Source organism: Thamnophis elegans, chromosome 2, assembly GCF_009769535.1.
Source record: "Thamnophis elegans isolate rThaEle1 chromosome 2, rThaEle1.pri, whole genome shotgun sequence".
NCBI classification, from domain to species: domain Eukaryota; kingdom Metazoa; phylum Chordata; class Lepidosauria; order Squamata; family Colubridae; genus Thamnophis; species Thamnophis elegans.
This window is the reverse complement of record NC_045542.1, coordinates 109481656-109502647: the sequence shown is the minus strand read 5'-3', so window position 1 is coordinate 109502647 and position 20992 is coordinate 109481656. Positions and strand designations below refer to the sequence as shown.

General features: G+C 37.7%; 1 protein-coding gene across 5 annotated transcripts in view; it reads left to right on the top strand.

Moving 5' to 3' along the window:
- The first annotated feature begins 2043 nt into the window (after positions 1-2043).
- The window catches only part of RAF1 (Raf-1 proto-oncogene, serine/threonine kinase), a 57897-nt gene continuing 38948 nt past the window's right edge, over positions 2044-20992 (top strand). Inside the window, exons 1-2 of one of the 5 annotated variants that reach the window (XM_032208878.1) lie at positions 2070-2189; positions 19792-19878. In XM_032208878.1, coding sequence (XP_032064769.1) covers positions 19843-19878 — 36 coding nt within the window. In that variant the 5' untranslated portion in view covers positions 2070-2189; positions 19792-19842. The other 4 variants (XM_032208874.1, XM_032208875.1, XM_032208876.1 and 1 more) reach the window with 4 other exon arrangements.

Genomic DNA, 20992 nt, shown 5'->3' with positions numbered 1-20992 from the left:
CTGTATTAAAATGTTTAATTCTACAAAAGGATTTTGCCTCAGTTCAAAACTAGATCTCTCCAATCAGAATAGCTCAGCAATTCAGTTTTTTCTGGCACTGAGCCACATTATTTTAAACTCTGAGAAAAGTTACTCTACACAACTCTGGAGATTGCGGGAGGTCCATTCTCTCACCGGCCATCTCTTGGCTCAAGCAATCTATTTCTTTTCAAAAGAGGCATTGGAAAAAAATGCAGTCTAGCATTTTGCATATTGACTGGTCTCCTGCCAAAGAGAAGGGGGAAGATTGTGTGTCAATTTCACTCCTGCAAGGAATTGCACATGCCAAAACAGTCCAGTTAACCCTTGACTGCCTTTTGAAATAGAACTTCTGGTACTGGTGTGCCTTGCTTAGGACTTATTCCCCCACTTTAGCTATTATAGCAGCATAGCACTATAGCATACTAAGTATTGAGAAGCCACCAACTGCAAAACTGGCAGTATAAAATCAGTACATTTTAGATACTTTTGTATGCAGCAAAGCAAATACAAGGCAGCTTAGATTTTTTTCCATCACAGCAAAATCATGGGAGGGAGGGGGGGGGGAGAAGTACTCACGTGTATATATAAATATCTCTCTCCCCACTCCCTCTGCCCAGGCCCCACAGAAATGTGTGGCACATGGGACACTGATGTTTTTTGCGCTTTTTGGTCAGGTGGAAAGAGCATAATTATTGACTTCTGGTGTTCACCACATATTTTCTATGCTGGAAGAGAAGTAGCAGTGAAGAGAAATGTGTTTCAAATCGGCCTAAGAAGGAAACAGATAGAAAAATGTAGCATAGAAGGATCCTTAGTTTCTGAAGTGTTGAAATACTTTTCTTTTGTGCTCCCAATGGTGCTATTAAGGATAAATAGACATTGATTGGATCACAATTCTCACCCTCTGATTTCTTCTACTTTCCATTCCCTTTGGATATGCTTTTCCTTTACACTTCTCCCTCCTTTTCCTTCCCACCCTAAACAGCAACAAACTGCTTTTGTTCTTTTTAAAATTTGGATATGCTGCAGGCTAAGTTGAAATTGCCCTCTGCATTATTTTTTTCAGGACCGCTGCTCCATTCTTTTAAAAATGTGGGTTGGGCTAATTTGGGAACTTCTGAAGTGAAAAGCTCCATTCACTGCCTACTAATCTTGCCCCTAAGTACTGTAGCATAGTCCTCACTCTGGAAATTACAAAATGCTAGGATTCAATCATCATACCATACTATGGTTTAAAATGTATTGAATAAGCCGCAATTTAGCAGGCTTACACATGCTAAATCAAATCAGGGTTTCGTTTACATAACAAGCCGAGGGACCATACTATTCTCTAAGATTTATGAGCACATCTTAGAAAATGACCAAAATTGCTTGAATTTTGCTGATTAAAATTGTCTACCTCATTCTATGTGACAGGTTGGGTTTGCCCCATTACAGACTAAGCTGAAGCGTGCCTGCTTAGCGAATAGGACTAAACCTAGTCAGTGTGTTAGTTTGCAATTCAGTGAATTTTGAAACACGCCCCCTCTAGCATCTGGATTAATTCAGCACACTACGCGAAGGAGTCTCATATTAACGCCGCCCTTGATAAATCAATTGCTTCCAGTCTTAGTCGTAGTAACTCTTCGGTTTCAGAAATGTAGACCGCAACGCAGGGACGAGCAATAAGACATTCCTCGGCGTATCAGCTGGAAATGACAGGGCAACGGAGGGCTATAAACGCCTCTCTTGATGTTCCTTTGATTAACTTAGGTACGAAGACCTACAGGAAAACGAGGCAAATCTGGGAAGCTTAATCCGTCTAAACAAGATTAAAGAGCAACGACACCGGGCACTCGCCTAACCAGGACTATTCACCTGCCTCGCCGGGGGGGGGGGAGGGGGGATTTCGGGCCACACCCCCTTCCCTTGCTCCCCCTCCCAGACCCGGGTAGGGCGACCTAGATTGGCGGACAGCCTCAGGGGGCGGGGCAGAAAGCCGCTCGAGACGCTGAAGCCTCGGCGCTCCGGACTGGAGAAATCGAGCGCCGAGAGCTTCGATGCGTTTGCAATAAATGTCTGGCTGTTACCCTGGCCGCCATTTTAGATGACGAGAGGAGCGGGAGGCTTCGAGTGAGGGAAAAGCCCTCGCGGTGGGGAAAAGCGGCAGCGGCCGAGAAGCGGGGCAGGTACGGCGCCAGTTCCTAGAGCGGGGGCGACGGGAGTGGTGGTGGCGGCGGCGAGTTTCCTGGATCGGGCGGAGAAGTAAGGGGACGCTGGGCTGCTGGCTCGAGAGGAAAAGGGGCTACGTGTGTACGGTGCACAGAGTAGCGGGGCTCAGACAGGCTGCGGGAGTAAGAGCACCTCCTCCTTCACCGGCCGCCGCGTTTGCAGCTCGGCTTCTGAGTTTCTGCTTCGGACGCAGCGGATGCATCGGGGTCGCTTCGGGATGAGCAGTGGGCTTCATCCCCGCTGCTGCTGCTTCTGCCGCTCTCGGGCTTTCTTCGCCCTCTTGCACGGGATGCCTGCTCCTATGCAGCTTCTCTGCGAAGAAGGGCGCCCCAGTGGAGGAGTCTGGTTTCTTCCCAGTTTGCTTTTGCCATTTTGGGTCTTTCGAGCCTCCTTCCTCATTTTCTTCTTTTCGGGTGGTGGTGGTGGAGGTGGGGAGAGAGCCGGAGCCACTAGGCTGTCCTGCGGGGAACTAGAGTCCCATGTGTTTGCTGACGGGAATCGGTGCGACCGGGGACCTCCGTTTATTGACAAGGGCAGGAATGGATGCTGCTGCCGCCGCTGTTGGTACCGCCGCCTCTAGCCAGCTGTCATCGGACAGCAGGTTGGGCGCTCCTTGGCTTTCTTTGCGGAGTTGTGTGCGGAGCATCCGAAGCGTTGGCTCGGCGGCTGTTGAGCGAGACAGGCGAGCGTAGCAGGATTTCCCCCCCCCCCCTCCGGGAGAAGAGAGGATTTTGAATTAAACGCAGGAGAGATGAAGACGGGAAAAGTTTTTGCCAGGTTGGGAAAACAAAAAAAGAGGCAATTGCGGTTTGCCGCAGGGAGATCGAACAGAGAGGAAACTGAGAAGCTGCTCTTCAGTTTCTTGGCTATAAGGCTGATGGGGACTTGTGAAAACGAGTTTGGCTGTGCCGAAGTGAAATGTCTGGAGAGAATTTATTCTTAATTTTGTTTATGGCTGTGATCATTCTTTGTGGATCCTGAGAGACGTGCCTTTGTTTATAGCCTACTCAGATTTTCTTGGTCGTTAAGTGCCCCTGATTTATAAAAGATCAAAGAAAGTTAAGTAATATAAACCAAGCCCCAGCGATGGTAATATAAATAGGTTTGCCTTGAATAGTTTTGTGTAAGTAAGAATATTGCTTTCCACTAATAGGTCAGACTTATCAAGATTGAACTAAATTAAATTAAAAGTTCTGATTTGCATGGGATTTACTTTCCAAGTAAATGTGTTTATGATTGTAACATGAAAAACAGTATATGGATAGCTTAAATAACAGTGCTTCCAGTCAAAGATTTTGCAAGAGAAAAAGAGACTAAACTGCTTGATGTCTTTTCATGTGAGGCTCTATGAGCCATCTGTCTGGCGGTACATACTTGATGACATTGTATTTTAACTCATGAAAGCTGTGTTTTTCAGGAGGTGGATTGACACATTGTTCTAAAGTTAAACCATGATTTCCTTAACTGCAGGAATCCAAAGTAAGATCATTAATTGTAGCTTAATGCCTGAATTCATGTACAAGGATATCTCAAAATGGAACAAATGATATTAAAACAGTGAAGTATACTTAAACAGCTGTACATAATTAGGTTTTTTTTTAAAGTTGATTAAGAACATAAGACACATTGGTTTTACCTCTCTTCAGGCTACTTGTAACATTGCTTGTGTGGCAATTTAATCCTAATGAAAAACATTCTAATTTTAAGTTATTATGAAAAAAATTAAGTTTTTATTTGAGAAGCTGGAGGTTTTGGTAACTAGCACATATGTTGCTGTTAAATGCAACAATGAGTGCAGCTGATACAGTTATTCATAAGACATGCTTTCCTTAAAGTTATGTATTCTAGATTTGTTTTGTTTTGCTACTATATTTTTTCTTGGCAATTATACCAGTGAAACATCTTATTGCTTCTCTGGGCAATGTTGAACAAAGCTATCAACTTTTAGTCATACATAGTTTTATACAGGTAGTCCTTGACTCACAACCACTCATTTAGTGACTGGTCAATGTTACAACAGCCCTGAAATAAGTATGTACTTATGACCGCTGCAGCATCTTAATAGAAATGTTAAGTATTAACATTTTTGCAGATTAAATCAGATGTATCAGCTGTACACGTACTTAGGTGTATGATGGCTGTTACATCTATGTATTGGACTTTTCAGAGCCACCTGAGAGTGATGTTTATGATGTGTGAGTGACTATGTTCCAACCTGGTGTTCCAGTACAGCTGTGGTGTAACCAAAATTGCTTGAGTACTGGCAAATACTCATAAAACTATGTGTTCCATTTACTGTACATAATATAATTTAAGAACGTTTGGGACCTCTAGTATATTTTTAGATTGAGAACTGAGTGAGGTAGGTTTGCTGACTTGCTGGATGGGTGTGGTGTTAACAGTAATTATTTGTTACAGGATTTTAGACCCAAGGGGTTTTTAATGTTTCAGTTATAATTTTTATTATTGTTAGTTATATATAATACATGGATCAAGGAAACATTTTTGCTAGCTATAGAATAGATAAAAATCTAAGGACACAGTAATTTAATAGAGGAGGAATTAAATCATATTAATGTTTCTTTTAATATGGATTGGAAAAGTTTTTTTCCCTTCTTTTCAATTGTGTCCAATTCTTGGAGATTGCCTGAACATGTCCCTTGTTTTGACAAGGTTTTTCAGAAGTGGCTTGCCATTGCATCTTTCCTAGGAGAAAGAGAAAGTGACTGGCTTAAGCTCACCCAGCTGTCTCTTGCCTAAAGCAGGAGTAGAATTCATACTCTCTTGATAGTTTAGCTTTATGGCTTAGCTACTCTTAGCTTGATGGTTTAAGTACTAAACCAAAAAGTCTATAGTACTCTAGATGTGTGTCTTATATTTATGAAATAAAGGCTTGCACTTGGTTTTTAAATAAAGTTTAGAGTTGGTATCCTATTTTTCCCCCATAAAGTTTCCTCTTTAAGTAACCACAGAATAAATCAAAGCCCTTCCCCCAGGATTTTTTTGCTTGCAGTAAAATGTTTTATCCAATCTTAGCAACAGTCCCAAATATTCTAAATTATTCTAATTCTGTTGTAATGTCTTTGCATTATTTTATTTGAAAAATCTCCCCCTCTCCATTGAATTTGGCAATAAAATATTAATAGGGCAATGGATATTTATGGAAAGAAAAGAAGAAAGACCTTTGCTGCCATAAATGGAGGCCCAGAGGCCTGGACATGAAATTCCGATTCTATTTCAGACATCCATAGCACATAAAACACAAACCAAAAGTCAAACTAGTAACTTATATATTCTGTCAGTGGATCTGGAGACCCCAGGCTGACATGGAGCAGATCAAGTGGCTATTACAATTGTGCCTGTATTGCCACCCTTACAAGGTTGGAGTCCCTGCGTTTAAGTTGGATGGCCATGTAAAGGTGTTTAAATAAAATAAAATTTACCTTTAAGGATCACAATTTATAAAGAGCTGACTTATATTTGAAAAGATTTGTTGAAAGTAATGTTCAACAAACATGTTTCATTAGACAAGCAGCAGATAACAGAATCACATAACTTTAGAAATGAGCTGTAAGCTAAAGGAAAAACTAAAGGGAGAGTTGAATGCAAGAGAGCAATTGAGTCTTCTTTCTCAACCTTTTAAAAATTTGCTGGGTTAGCTGTAGATTGGTATTGTAGCCAAAGAATTATAAAAAGAAAGCCAATTAATGTTGCAGACTAAGCAGTTGCTGTTTAGCTGAAAGACTCTTCTTTGGCATCTTTCATAGTGCTATTTTTAATTATTCCAGAGGGTATGCCCTTGTAATTTTAAGCCAAAGGACAGTAATTGAAATTTGTTTTATTTATTTTATACCCAGGAAGAAAAATCTAATGGGATAAAAAGTGTGAACATTGGCCTCCTTAATGCTTTGCTTACATAATACAATGATTTTTATTCTGATATATTTCTGATTCTGGTTGAGTTTCCTTGTTGAGTTTGAATACTGTATTCTTCATTTTGTAGGAAAAGTTTTCTTGAAACTTAATACTGTAGTGAGTTTTATTAAAATGTATAATGGTGTTAAAGACATATGCCATAGCTATCCCTGACCTATGGATTTTTTAGATGTTAGGTACCAATTTCTAGGAGATGAAGTCCACACATGTGATGATTTTCCAAAATGGAAAAGGTTGACAGACATATAGAAAATTATATTGATAGGATCCAAAATGTGAATAGAAGATTATGCTATCTTCTTTCCTTACATGACTGACTATGTAATCCCTGAATATTCCCTCTCAGTGAATTATATTTGGGAGAATATTGAAGACTAAAGATTCGATGATTTCTCACCTCTTTCCACTAATTAATGTTTCTTCAGTCAGCGAAATGAACTAATTGGGTCTGATCTTTCTCCATAGTTCTGTAAATGTTCAAAATATTTTGTGTATTAGTACACATTAGTACACTGAAGTACTTCAGCCATCTGAAGTACTTCATTTATCAGTGGTGATTATGTGTTTGAGAGCATCAGTGAAATATAAGCAAGAATACTTAAGCTCATATCAGAAATGTAGTTGTTATAGATTTGTTTTGTACGAGCATACCTAACAATAAAATTACAAGATATTATAGACACATTTCTCTGTGTATGTGTATCTATATATATATACATTTGGACATGTAACTTTACAAACATGATCTAACTCCATCATTGCCATAAGGGTATTGTTGGGTATTTTAATCAGAACAAATTATACACTGCCCATATCACTTTCTCAGTGACTCTTAAAGGGCTTTAAAGATGAGAACCAACATCTTGAATTGGACCTGGGAGCAAACTGGCACCCAATGCAGCTTGTGCAGCAAAGGTGTCATATGTGCAGCCCTTGAGGTATCCAAAACTGTTTGCATGGTCAATTTCACACTAGCTGAAACTTCTGCATAGTCTTCAAGGGTACTCTATGTTGAATGCATTGCAGTAGTTCCTGTTCTTACAGTTTCATAAGATCTGGGAAAACAAATGTTTCAAGAACCTTTGTGATCCTCACAAATCCAGACCCAAAATGTTGTTAAATGTGTACTCTGATTCCAGGAAAAAACCTGTACAAAATGTGGTAGCTATTATGACAAATAAAAAGTTAAATGACCTTTATTACACAATTGAATTTGCTACATAGGAATGCAAATTTTAGTGATGTTAAATGCTCCTTGCCACTATATTTCATTAACTCAGTAGAGGTAGTCCTCAATTTACAACAGTTCATTTAGTGACTGTTCTAAGTTGCAAGCATGATCAAAATTTGGATGTTTGGCATCTGGTTCATATGACAGTGTGATCACCTTTTGCGATCTTCTGATGAGCAAAGTCAATGGGGAAGTTACATTCAATTAAAAACTGTATTACTAACTTAAACAACTGCAGTGATGCTCTTAATAACTGTGGCAAAAAGGTCATAAAATGGGAGGAAATCCTCGTAACAACTGTCTCACTTAGAAACAAAACTTTGATGCTCAATTGTGGTTGTAAGTCAAGGACTACCTGTAGAATAATTGGTAGAGAAGGCTTCGGGGAAGTTTTACATTGGCATTCTGTTGCATAAAGAAATAGAATTAATTAGAGACTTTGGAAGTATGACTTTACTTGGGAATGTGTTTGTATGTGCATTTATTTCTTGACTGACTAGTCTTAAATCAGGTCTTCAACACCATAGCTGCTTCCTTTCTTGCCAGCCAATTAGGCTGTTGCTTTTTCATAAGAGATAATAATGTTGTTTATGAAGAAATCTTCATTCGAGGGGTTTCCTTATGGATGCAAGATGAACAGTTTTGGTATAAAAAAAGAGAATGTAGATGGTTCCTGCTTTGGAGTCCTTGGATTACACACAATAGCAGCCTGCCTAGTATTTGTTTAGAATTTATACATTGTGTGTTAGAAGGTCTAAGATTGGGTGTAGGAGAGATTTTTCATTGTTCCAATTGTAGATATGGATAAAAACTTACAAACCAGACAATTTCTTTAAGGCTGGCAGCAAATCCTCTGGTTGCAGCTGTTTGAAAAAGTGCTGCAACAATTGGGAATTTCAACACTTTGACTCTGCTGTACACATGATTGTTATCCATGGGAATTCATTTATTTACTTGGGGTTTTGTGCTACTTCAGTCCACAGACTCAGTTTCACAATTCCCTTTCCCAGTAATTAAGTTTAAAACATAATAGATCTTAAAACAATGACCAGTAGCAATCAGGAAAGCAACATAGCAAGATCACTAAAAAGAAAAAAAACACATAAATTCTGTAGGGAGAGAAATGTGTTGTTTGAATTTGTCAGGTAAAAAAAAGATAATGTCTTGCACAACTAGGACATATTTTAGATGTTAGCATCATTATGTCAGAGTACTATTAACCATGATAGTATTATTAATTAATCTTACCCATATGTTACCCAGAACCCACAGGTCTGGGAGGAAAACTGTTCCATTAATTAATTGTTCTCACTATAAGAAAATTTATCCTTACTTCAAGGTTGGATTTTTTCTTGATGAACTTCCATTTATTACTTCTTGTTCTGCCCTCAGATGCTTTGGAGAATATGTCAATCCCCTCTTCTCTGTGACAGCCACTGAAGTACTGCAAGATAGTTACAATGTCCCCAGCCCCCTCCCCAAAAATTTTTCTTCCTTAGGCCAAATATAGTTAGTTCCCTTAACTGTTCATCTTACAGTTTAGCTTCTAGTGCCCTTATCATGTTTGCTGCTCTTTTCTGAAGACTTTTCTAGGTATTTAAACAGTTCATTTGTATGATGTTTTTATTCAGATGTTGTAGTATGGTGACATAATCATAGAGTCTATAGACTAAATACAGTTTTCATAATACAGTATTGCTTTCAGAAATGAGAGGTTTAAATCAGCTAATTGCTACAGAATATATTTAGAATTAATCAGTTTTCAAACTAAGTATAGTCCAAATGCTTTGGTGTTGTCTACAAAGGATTCAGTACATTGTTTTAATACTAAGCACAAAAGAAAATCTACTTGGTTTGTGCATGATCTTCAATTATTCCCTTTCCTTAAAAAGATCAGGTGTTAAAGAGGCAGGTATTAAGCATTTCTTGAATCATCAACACCTGTTTTCCAACCTATTATTGAAGAACTAATAACCCAAAGCTACTCCTAGTGAAATTCTTTTTTTATTTCAAAGACAAATCGTTTGTACGTGCTCCTCAAGAGGTTACCATATAACTAAAGCAACCAGAAATTCATAAGCTATTGGAAGAAATGTCCTTCTGGGTTCAGCTCCAAGTGGGGAAAAAGACACTGGAGACATGGAGGCTGCTTGGAAAGATGGTTTAATGGTGGACAGGATCACATGGCTTGAGTTCTGAACAGAAAAGGTGATCACATGCTTCAGTGTTGAGTGAAGAAAGGGCTTGCTGGGCTTTTTATAATCTGTTCAGCCCCACCTCTCTTTCCTGTTCCTGTGTAAGAAATGTATTCTGATTGGTTGTCAGATGCCCATGGGGCCATGCAGGGGCAACTCTCTAGGCTGTGTTTTGAATCCAGGCTTGGTTGAATTCTCAGATCCCATGTGGTGAGTTGGGTAAAGAGCTAATACTATCATGCCTTAATCCTATCACCCTGGAGCTGAAGGGGAGAATCTTTATTATGTAGAATAGACTGGCTTGTGCATTTTAATGGCCCATTGACAAAGGGGGATGGGCAGGAAGCTGCAGGGAGCTACTTTGTCTTTAAAACATGTTTCTCTCTTTTCACATCCTAGGAAATATAATATTCTGCCTTTTTAATATTTCCTAGGATATTTCATTTTGTTGGGGGGGGGAGTGCTAACTTCCTGCACTGGGACCAGAAGTTTGTTTTCGGACTTGTGTTGGAGCCCATTCTTAGGGAACTTCTCAATCTCATCTCTATCTAAACTTGATTATTCAGATTGTGATAGCCTGTCTGAACATCTTGAGACAGCCTGCTGGATTAAATGATGGACATTTTCTGTTCAGGTAGTCCTCAAGTTACGGTTCCACCACAAAACCGCGGTGGACTAAAGCGCGCTTGACGAAAGCACGTACGTGACGTCATCACAGCGCGACGAAAACAGCACGCTGTGAGCGGTAAAGTTAAAATTAACGCGTAAATCTAAACCTAACCCCCCCAAACCTAACCCTAAACCTAAACCTAACCCTAAACCTAACCCTTAACCTAACGCTAAACCTAACGCTAACCCTTAACCTAACCCTAACCCTAACGCTTAACGTAACCCTAAACCTAACCCTTAACCTAACCCTAACCCTTACCTTTACGTGAATCGGCTTGCTTTAAAAGCGCTTTTTAAAGCGCCCTTTTTTTTCCGCAGTCGTATTTGTCACGCTGCTGATGACGTCACGTACGCGCTTTCGGGGGGCATGCTTTAGTGGACCGCGGTTTTGTCATGCCACGCAAGTTACAACCATTTCTTCAGCAATTGTTCAAAGTTATGGTGGCATTGAACAAATGGTAGTTAGGCTCAGCCGCTGAGGTATGACCATTGAAGTGTCCCTGCAGCCACAATCAAAAATTGGGTGCTTGGCATGCTGTCTGCACTTATGACTGCAGGGGTTCTTCAATTTCCCCTGTCAATTCCCTTCTCCCTTTCTGACTGCCCTGCATAGTGGCATTCATCAGTAATGGTGCTAGGATAGTAGAAGCTCAGTCTTAGATGGATGCTTCGAGGCCTCTATTTTAGCCACAGTCTTGTCACCACCACTTAGGAGTGCCACCTCAAGCCCCATGCTGGGGTCAACCACTCCAGTGCTATAGTGCAAAACCCGGTACTCCTTTGCCATGGTTTCTGCTGCATTCTGCTGATTTTTGCTATCTCCACTGCTGGTGAGGCATTTCTGGCTTGACTCTATATAAGGTAATTGCTGAATGGATGGCACAGTCAGCAAGCTCAAATGGACAGGGCTGCCACAGCTGCCAGAGAGTGAAGTGTAGAGTGGCAAGACAGACAGGCTGGCAGGACGTGAAGATAGGCACAGGTAATAGAATGCAATATCAGAAAATAATATAGTAAAAGTCAGTGTCAAGACTAATTGAGGCCAGTTGTCTGTTTCAATTTGGTTAATTATGCAAATGAGTAATAATGGCATATGCTATAAAAGTAAGGTAAAACTTAACAGAACTAGAAGGTAAAATACTTTGAATGCAACCAATTTGCTTATAGCTTAAGGTATTGCTTGAGTCCATTGCACCCAAAGTCCCTTAAATGGGGACTTTTAATCACGGCTCAATTAAATTGAAGTTATACAGTATCATAAGCAAAGGGCACCCAGACACACTAACAAATCATGGTTTATAACCGATTGATTATCCTAACTTTTTTGTGCATACTGAGCTATAATCCTGGGGTCCAACATTTTAAAAAGTTTTCTTTCTCTTTTCATTTGGTCACCTGTCTATAAATAAAGTAGAAGTGAATGGATTGAATACAATAATATGCTATTTATGCATGTTTATTATTATTTTCTTTCTAACTAATTTTTATTCATCAGGGATGTTACCTAAATGGAGCTGATCCAAAGAAAAAGTTGTTTAGGTAGAATTCCTTCAAATAATTAATATTCTGTTTTTGCTTCTATTCTTATAATATGCATGTAGCCATGCCCTAAAAAAATTGTACAGCTTCTTATTCTACCTTGGAGTCTGTATGCCTACGAAGAAGTTTGAAGTATGGGATTCTTAAAATTGTTTTTTTAGGGTACATTTGACTTTCATGTGGTATTTAAGAATTAGAATATAACCCTTGATATTCTGGAGGTTCTTGCATGCTGGGCAAATGAGGCAGAGAGCTAGCTACTACATTCTCTTAATCTATTAGTCAGGGTTTCTGCCCATTCAGTAAGATTAAGCTGCTTTAAAGTTTAACTCATGTATTACTGCTCATGAATTTAGCGGGTCAAAATCCTTCTGAATCTGTCATTAATTTAATTATAAGATCTCTTGGCATCTTAAATTAGTAGTACTTATAAGAAACTGTTCTGAACTAAATGGAGTTTTCTTGTCTATTAATTCAGTTGTACTATTTGCACAAATATTCATTTATTTAGAAATTCCTAATCCTGCATTTTAAAATCTTGCATATTAAATGTGCTACCAATGTTTTTTATTTCTAAAATTATTTTACTTATTTGTTTTTGAAACATTGATATTTTGAAACAGATCATTTTGATATTTCATTGGTGCAGGTATGATGCATAAATGGTAAATTAATTTTATCTTTTATTAGTCTAAATTATTTAATGTGAATATTTTTGCATATTCTAGAGATTTTTTTTACATAAAGAAAGTTTATTTCTTTAGTGATTATTCTAAAAAAGTTTATTTCTAAATTTTTGGAACTGTATAAGCATATATCTGTTTGTCTTTGTTAAATCTATAGACTAGTTGATTTCTAATTGTATTGTTCCTTTACTGAAGTTCTGAAATACTGAAAATTAAGCTAATAATCTCATTATAAGCAGGCTTCTGTAATTAAACATGAGTATTATATACATTATATACATGCTAAAACTGCCAATTATATAAACATATTTTTTAAAATAAAATGTCACCAATAGTTTTGAAGAGAGCCTCTTTGGGAGACCATGAGTTCTAATCCTGGTTTAAGCATGAACCCATCTGAATGTCCTTGAGCTAATTACTCTTTCAGCCTTAGGAAGAAAACAAGGGCAATCACTTCTGAAATCTTGCCAAGAAAACTTCAGAAGCTTGTCCAGGCAATCACCAAGAGTTGAGACTGGCTTGAAGGTTAAATAAATAAGTAATTGAAACTATTATAAAAAGATAAGCGGATGAAAACGTCTTGGGATAAAGTGCATGTGAACGTAGAGTGAAAAATACGTTACCTGCTCATTTTCTGGTTTTAGAATATGTCAGTAAACAATCGATTGGATTAAAGGATCTGAAAACTTGATGTGCAAAATAATATATTCAACTTTAGGGAAAATTGTCTCTGTTCTAAAAAAAAAAGCTTGATTTTTTTTTCATGAGACATGAAACCACCACCTCTTCCCCTAACCACAACCCTAACCTCCTCACCATCACCACCTCTGGTCCGCAGAACCAGAAAGGTTGGGAACCGTTGCCCTAAGGAACCAAGAAGGGAGCATTCTCTTCTGGATGTGAAGGGAAGAGGTAATCCCGCAGATATTGTGGACTTAGACCATGAAGGGCTTTAAAGAGAACATCCAGCAGCTTGAATTGCACCAGAACAAACTGGCTACCAGTATAGGACTTGGAGCAGATCAACTACAGGTAGTCCTGAACTTATGACCACAATTGAGTACAAAATTTCCGTTGCTAAAAGGTGGATCACATGACCTCAGGATACAGCAACTGTCATAAATATCAGCCAATTACCAAGTATCCACATTTTGATCATGTGACCACAGGGATGCTGCAGATGCTGCAACAGTTATAAGTGAAAAATGTTTGTCACTTTTTTTAGTGCAATTGTAATTTTGAATGGTCACCAATAAATGGTTGTAACTTAAGGACTACTTGTAATGCCTATGACTGCTCAAGCCACTGCAGCAGTTGAAGTTTTGGCGGAATCTTTAAGTCACATTTATGGCATATTGCTGTTAATCAAATATAAGATGACTAAAACATGAAGGGCAATGAGGAAAGCTGCCTGGTTTGAGGAAGGTTATAATTGGAGCACAAGAGGGAACTTTGTAAAGGCTCTCTTAGCCAAAGCTGCCATCTGCTTTTTAAGCAGGAACTGCGAATTCAGGAGGAACCCCAAATTACAAATGTAACCCCATTTACAGAATCAAAGATACAATATCTCTGCAAGAAGATATTTAAGAAGAAAGAAACTACTGCAAAAGATCCCTGATAAAACTCACTCAAGATTTCGACAGATTTCACCTACGTCTGTCCACCACAATTATCCACAAGAGTAATCATTATGGGTTTTGTTCCATATTAGCTTACCTTAACTGAAAATGGTCCATATGAGTTTCAGAGGTGTCTGCAACTAGAGGCTCACCAAATCTCAGCCAGCTTTTTGTCAAGAGAAGATTGTCCAGGTTCCTTTTCAACTCCTTGGAGGCTTTTATCAAGAATGGATAGGGATCCAAGCTGATGGTAGAACTGATGTTGCGACCCAGATAATTTTGCAGTATAACCTCTAACATCTCACTAGGAAGCCATCTGGCTAGCATCCAGGCAATTTTGTCTACTAAATGTCCTGCTCACAGCTATATACAGGATACCTAGAGAGTAACATTAGTTACTATTCACGGCAGCCTAGCAAATTATGTTCTGGCCCAGCCTTCCGCATCTGGGTCACTTTAAATTGAGTTGCTGGTTAGACCTCTCCAAACAGAACAAGGAGTGGAGGAATAGTGTTTTACCATTTTTATCATTACAGTGCACGTTCAGATCAAATTTGCTTCTTTTCTACCAGTGGTTCTCTAGGCATTTCCCCGTTCATTTAATGTCTTGGAAGTTTCTCAGTAAATGAAGGAGCTCCTCTGAATTGGTTAACAGGGGAAGGCAGTGCAGACACAAATCCGTCCAAGGCATAGGTGCCTCCATATTTTGCGATATCCTTACAGGGTCAACCAACTTGTGACTTTAGGGGAGAAGAAAAATCATTACAAACTTGGGAAGGACTGGTCTAAGGGCCATCCTCCTCTCTGAGTTTGGTGGCACCAGACCATGACAATCAGAATTATCATTACATAGATATTAATAACTCCCACCTTTAAGACATGTTGCATCTGCTCTGAAATAAAAACAAATTCTATTGTTGGCTTCTTACATTAATTTGAGGTTGTCCCTAAATCTAGATTTCTCAAATAAGGCCTCATATCCAGCTATTGCTGAAGCAGTGTCTCTAGTTTAGAGTTTCCTGTTTGTCAGTAACCATTAGATTTGCAAGATTGATAGCAACCCCACTAAGGAGATTGGATCAATAAATAAGAAGGCTGAAACTACTTTTATATAGGCTATAATAACATATGGTAATTTTGATGGTGCTGCATTTCTTCCTTCTCCTCCTTCTCCTCCATTGAACTAGGGAGGTGTCTGTTTGTGCTACTTCTGAATATTATCTCTCTTGTAGATTTAAGAGATCTCTTGTTGTTCTGCCGAGATAATTTGCATTATCTCAGCAGAAGATCAAGGTCATCTTTCTTACTCTCTAAATATACATTTCAACCCCTCCTTCATTTCAGCTTTCTTATAGATTAATTTTTTTTCATAGCTTTTCTACTTTTTAACGATAAATTTAACAATCATGAATTTTCTTGTTATATCACAATATCACTAATGGCATATAAAAAAAAAACCCTCTTAAAACCCCAAAGGATAAATCTAACATTATGCTCTTGCCATTCAAGGTGCCGAACTTACTACTATAACCCTCTATGCACTTTGGCAATTGACTTCAGAATATTGGGCACCCTTAGATCAACTCAGTTATTTAGTTTTGTGTTAAAGTAAAATAGAAATAGTAAAAAGAATATATACCAAAATAGCAGAATAAATTGGCAACTGAGATGCTAACCAATATGCTCCCATAATATCTACAGATAAGTTCACTCAATATTCTGGCCCAATGTCCGAGGGAATACTTAGGTTTTAAGAGCCAGCAGGGTCCTCGTCATCTGAATTCTGGATTAGCAGATATCTGAAACAGAGGGAATAGATAATTTATGAATAAGTTCTCTTCTAGTTCCAGTGTTGTAACAATGATTGAAAACTTACCATTACATTTCATTCTAAATTAACTTTTAATTGACATTTCTCTTCTTTTTCACATAAAATACTCTAACCATCATCCCTTGTATTTGTAAATTTTCACCTAAAACCAAACCACTTTGTAGAAATGTGATGTAAATATAGCTCATATTGCCACTTTAATAAATTCTGAGGTATTTCTACTCTGATAAGAAAGAGTCACGTGATGGTAACAAAATTAAAATGTCTTCATATATTAACTGATGCGAGTGAAATTTACCTTAATTTTCTTCTAATCCTACTAATATTTGTATTAATTGCAACATCAATAATGCTCAAATAATACTTTTTGCAATATTTATGAAGCAGTGCATAAGAAAAGAGTTTGAGATATGTTTATAATATATCATGATTCCAGAGCCACTATGTTCTGCACCATCAAATCAATTTCCAGTTTTTTTAAGTGTTGTGTAAAAATTATTTGCATTAGCTCATTTGAATTTACTGGAAGTACAAGCATGGTATAAAATTTCCTCCTTACAAATTATTTCTCCTTTCCCTTTATATAGAAATCTTTTAATAAGAATAATTTTAGCTTACTTTAACTTTTATTTTGAAAAAGAATTCTTTTTTCATTTACAGTGAGTTGTTTCAAATGGTGTTTTTCAGAAAAATATTAATTGCCAAAGTGGTAGACATTTCTTCCGTATTTGTACATTCCCATTTTTACTTAACTCTGCTTCAGAAGATTAGCGGGCTTTCCAGATCAGGGCATGCAGAGTTTGTCCTTTTTTGTTAATTCATTTGCCGTTCAAGAATCTCTTTTTTTCTCTTTTATATCAGATTAATCCTGAATTGTGTTTAGCTTTTGTTTTCAGCCTTTTGCCCTTCCTAGCAATGTTTAAGTAACAGGCATTTTTCTTTAAAGGATTAGAAACCATTAACCATGAGAATACAGAAATATAGCTGCAGTATTTGTACATATTGTCCATAGAAAAGAGAGATGATTCAGGTTCCCAAGTTCATAAAATATGCAGAGTTGCATTCTTCAACCAACATATAAGGCATGACTGATTGAAGCGATACAGCTTTTTCAGATTGACTGCAGTGAAGGATATCTCTTTGTAGCAGATAACTGAACTGGTAGGGTGGAAATCTGGAGTTATCTGGAGTTTCGCACTCTCACTTGGCATTGTGCCTCGGGGTTAGCAGTTTAGTAATTCCCATTGCCAGCACCTATTTTCCACCTGGTATCCGCCCTATAATTTCAGGTTTAATATTCATTAATTGCTATGGAAAAGTAAAAGTCCCTAAATTTACAAGAGTGTTGTTAGTAGGAGATGGTATATGTGCATCTTTGTTCATCAATTTTCACTTAATGTAGTGGAATTGCGAAATTTTTAAAAAGCCTTACATTTTCAAGAGATTAAGGGATTAGTGAATGAATTTGGTGAACAATTTTGATATTGCAGAAATAAGACATTATTGCAGAAGTAATATAAGTAACTTATCATTGTCAATAAAAATCCACAATAATATATTGTGGAAGAAATAGCTGGGTTAAAAGCCTTTGTGGCAGTGGTGAAACTCAATTTTTTTTACTACTGGTTCTGTGGGTGTGATTTGGTGGGCGTGGCAGGGAAAGAGTTAATGTTACGGTTAGGATACTGCAAAATCTCCATTCCCACCCCACTCCAGGGGAAGGATATTGCAAAATCTCCATTCCCACCCCACTTTGGAGTCAGTCATTTGCCGGTTCTCTGAACTACTCAAAATTTCCACTACTGGTTCTCCAGAACCTGCTGAATTTCACTCCTGCTTTGTGGTCTAACATATCTCAGAATTGCATTTAAGTATTCTACTGAGGTAAACGTTATACAAAACACATTTAAAATGCAGCATATATTTTACATGGTAGTTCATTTGAATCAAATAACAAGGATTTAAAGGATTCTCTTCTCTCCCCATCTTTCAAATATTGTGCGTTGCTAATTCATGTCATTGTCATAATTTTGGTAAAGTTAGTGTTTTTCTGTGATTAAAAGGCTAACCTAGAATGGTTTACCATTAATACTGACAAATAATATATTGGCATTTGCTATTATAGTTACTATAACATATACAGAATTTCAGGAACCACTAGTTTGCATTTTTCCATTTCAGAGATGCTTGAACTGAGTTGTGTTACAAATAGAGGGGTTCCTTCTGTTTATTAAGGAGACTCCCAAGGGAACCTGGCAGGCTCTAGGGAAAAGATGGTCTTTGCTAATTCAATATTTAATCTACATCTCTAGGATTGATAGCAATCCTTTGTTGCACATTTTCAGCATTTCTTTTACTGTGGTGATGATGATTAAAACTTTGTGCATTGCACAAAATTGCATTTCTGAAGAGGAATGCTTCTGCAAGTTATGTTACTAAATGTTATAATAATATAATAGTAGATTCCTGGACTGGAGAAAGGATTGTGTTACATCAGTGATTCTCAGCCTGTGGTATGTAGACCCATAGGGGGATCCACGATGTTGTCACAAAGTTCCACAAAAGTTTGAAAAAATGTTATGATTTAAATCTTGAGTTATGTCTTAGTGGTTTATGGCCACAAAATATATTTAAAAGGGGGTTGTGGTAAAGAAAATTTTGAGAACCACTGTATTAGATGATCTTCTAGATCCCTTGCAAACCTCATATTTTATTGACACTGGATGATGGGAATAATGGTCTAGGTTGGGTTAATACAGGTAGTCATCAGCTTACAACCACAGTGGAGTTCAACATTTCAAGTGTTAAGCGAGACATTTGTTAAGCAAGTTTTGCCCCATTTTACGACTTTTCTTGCCCAGTTGTTAAGTGAATCACTGCAGTTGATAATTTAGTAAACCTGTTGTTAAATGAACCTGGCTTCTCCATTGACTTTGCTTGTGAGAAGTTTGGAAAAGATTATCACATATGCTTGGGACACAGCAACCGTCATAAATATGAATCAGTTGCCAAGCATCTGAATTTTGGTCACATGATCATAGGGATACTTTAAAGGTCATAACAGTGAAAAATGGTCATAAGTCACATTTTTCAGTGCTGCTGTAACTTTGAATGCTCACTAAATGAACAGTTGTAAGTTGAGGAATCCCTGTAGATGCATGGGCAGAGAGGTTTTCAAATTTTATCTTGTGTTTTTCCCATGGTTAACGTCCTTCAGTAATCAATCTATCCTGTACACCACAGGTGTCAAATTTGCGGCATCACATTGCTGTCATGTGAGGTTTCGTGACATTTTTTCCCTTTGCGGAGCTAGGGTGGGCGTGGTCTGTGCATGATGCATCTGGCCCAGAGGCCAATTTGATACTCATGCTCTACACTGACTTTGAATCTTAATGTCTGACCCAAAATCTAGATAAATTGTTGAGAGTTCAAACAAGCATCTTCTTGTAAAAAATAAATGATTCTGGTATCTGAAGAGCTTCTTGATAAATCTTACTGTTAAGGTTCAAAATTATACTGAATTAAAATTCTGAAAATATTCTTTTAAAAATGCATATGTGGGAGGGATGATTCCTCTGTATGCTTCTAAACAGCTTTTGGTGGACATAGATAGAAAAAAAAACCCTATTTAAATACATAGTAATTAGTCATGGTACAAGCTCAGTGATATAGTGAAACTTGAGACCAAAGCGAAATGTTGAAGTTTTGGAGTGTACTAAGATGGGAAATAGAAATTTATCATGTACTGAGGAGTATAGTTAATAATTTGAGCAGATTATGTATGGTATATCACTTTATCACTGAACCTGGTGTGGCCTAGTTATGATGGACATATTGCATTTGATATTCTTAGGGCTGGAGCACATACATTTGCCATGGTGGAGATGTGGCTGAAAACAGGAGCATGGGATATCAGTGCATGATCACGGAGCTCCACACAGTAAGTACTTCTGCATGTTCTAGCCAGGATGGTGATGGCAGCATCCCTATGGCAAAATATGTGGACTCCAGCCCTTAGTCTTTTACTGTGTACCATTTCTGAAACATATACTGCCCTTGAAAATAAAGACACTTGAAAGGAAAAAAATCACACCTTGAAAATGAGGATTGGATTATGAAGTGCAGGTTTTACAAAGTAAAAACAAAAAGCAACATATTAAAAATCAGACATAAATAATAAAACCAGTAAAAATTATATCTCTGCCATACTGTATATGGAAGAATTATAAAAGGAAACTTTCCAAATTCCTTAATATATTTTCAGAACTATTTATATTATTTTTCATGTGTTTATTGTTTTAGCTGTTTAATTAAGGGATTACAGGATCATAAAAAATGAGTTTTTTTTAGTTTAATTGGTAAGACATTTAACTTTCCATGAAAAAGTTATTCACTTTTTCCTAATAGTCATCTGTCTCTCTCTATTTTTGGAATAACATGTTTGTGTACTTTTGAAAAAAAAAATCATTTCATACAGATCTTTCTCAAAACCTTTCAATTTATGGTTACTGCAGTGATAATATAAAATTTGTTTGCTGCCCAAACTGCATACAACCCTTTTTTGCGAAATGACATCTCATTTTTAAAAGCTCATTAGGGCAAAGAACTTTCCCATTGTGGAATTTCTAGCAGAGGACTGTTTATATCCCGCTTCAAAGGGCCACTCTGCTGCCATTATATAAATGATGTACTTTGTGCCTAGCATAATGTGAGGTTATGCTGATAATTTGGTGGTGATTACATGCTATGCAATATTGATAGTTCAAGTTCAACATAACATCCTCAGTTCTTGTTGCTAATACAATCAGGAATGTATTATTTTGATTTGTCATACTTGGTGGTGTACCATGTAAAATAAGTAGTAATATGATTCTCCTAGGCGCTGCTTGGAGTGTCCAAGCATGGGTTAACTTCAGCTTGCTGCCGAAGGACTGAGTTCAAAGATTGTGTAGCCATGCCTCCTGCTCCCCTCAGAGGCCCAGTTTAAAAAACTCAAGTCGCCCTAAAAGGACGCAGTTGGGGAGTTCCAGTTCTTGGACAGCAAGTTAGACTCT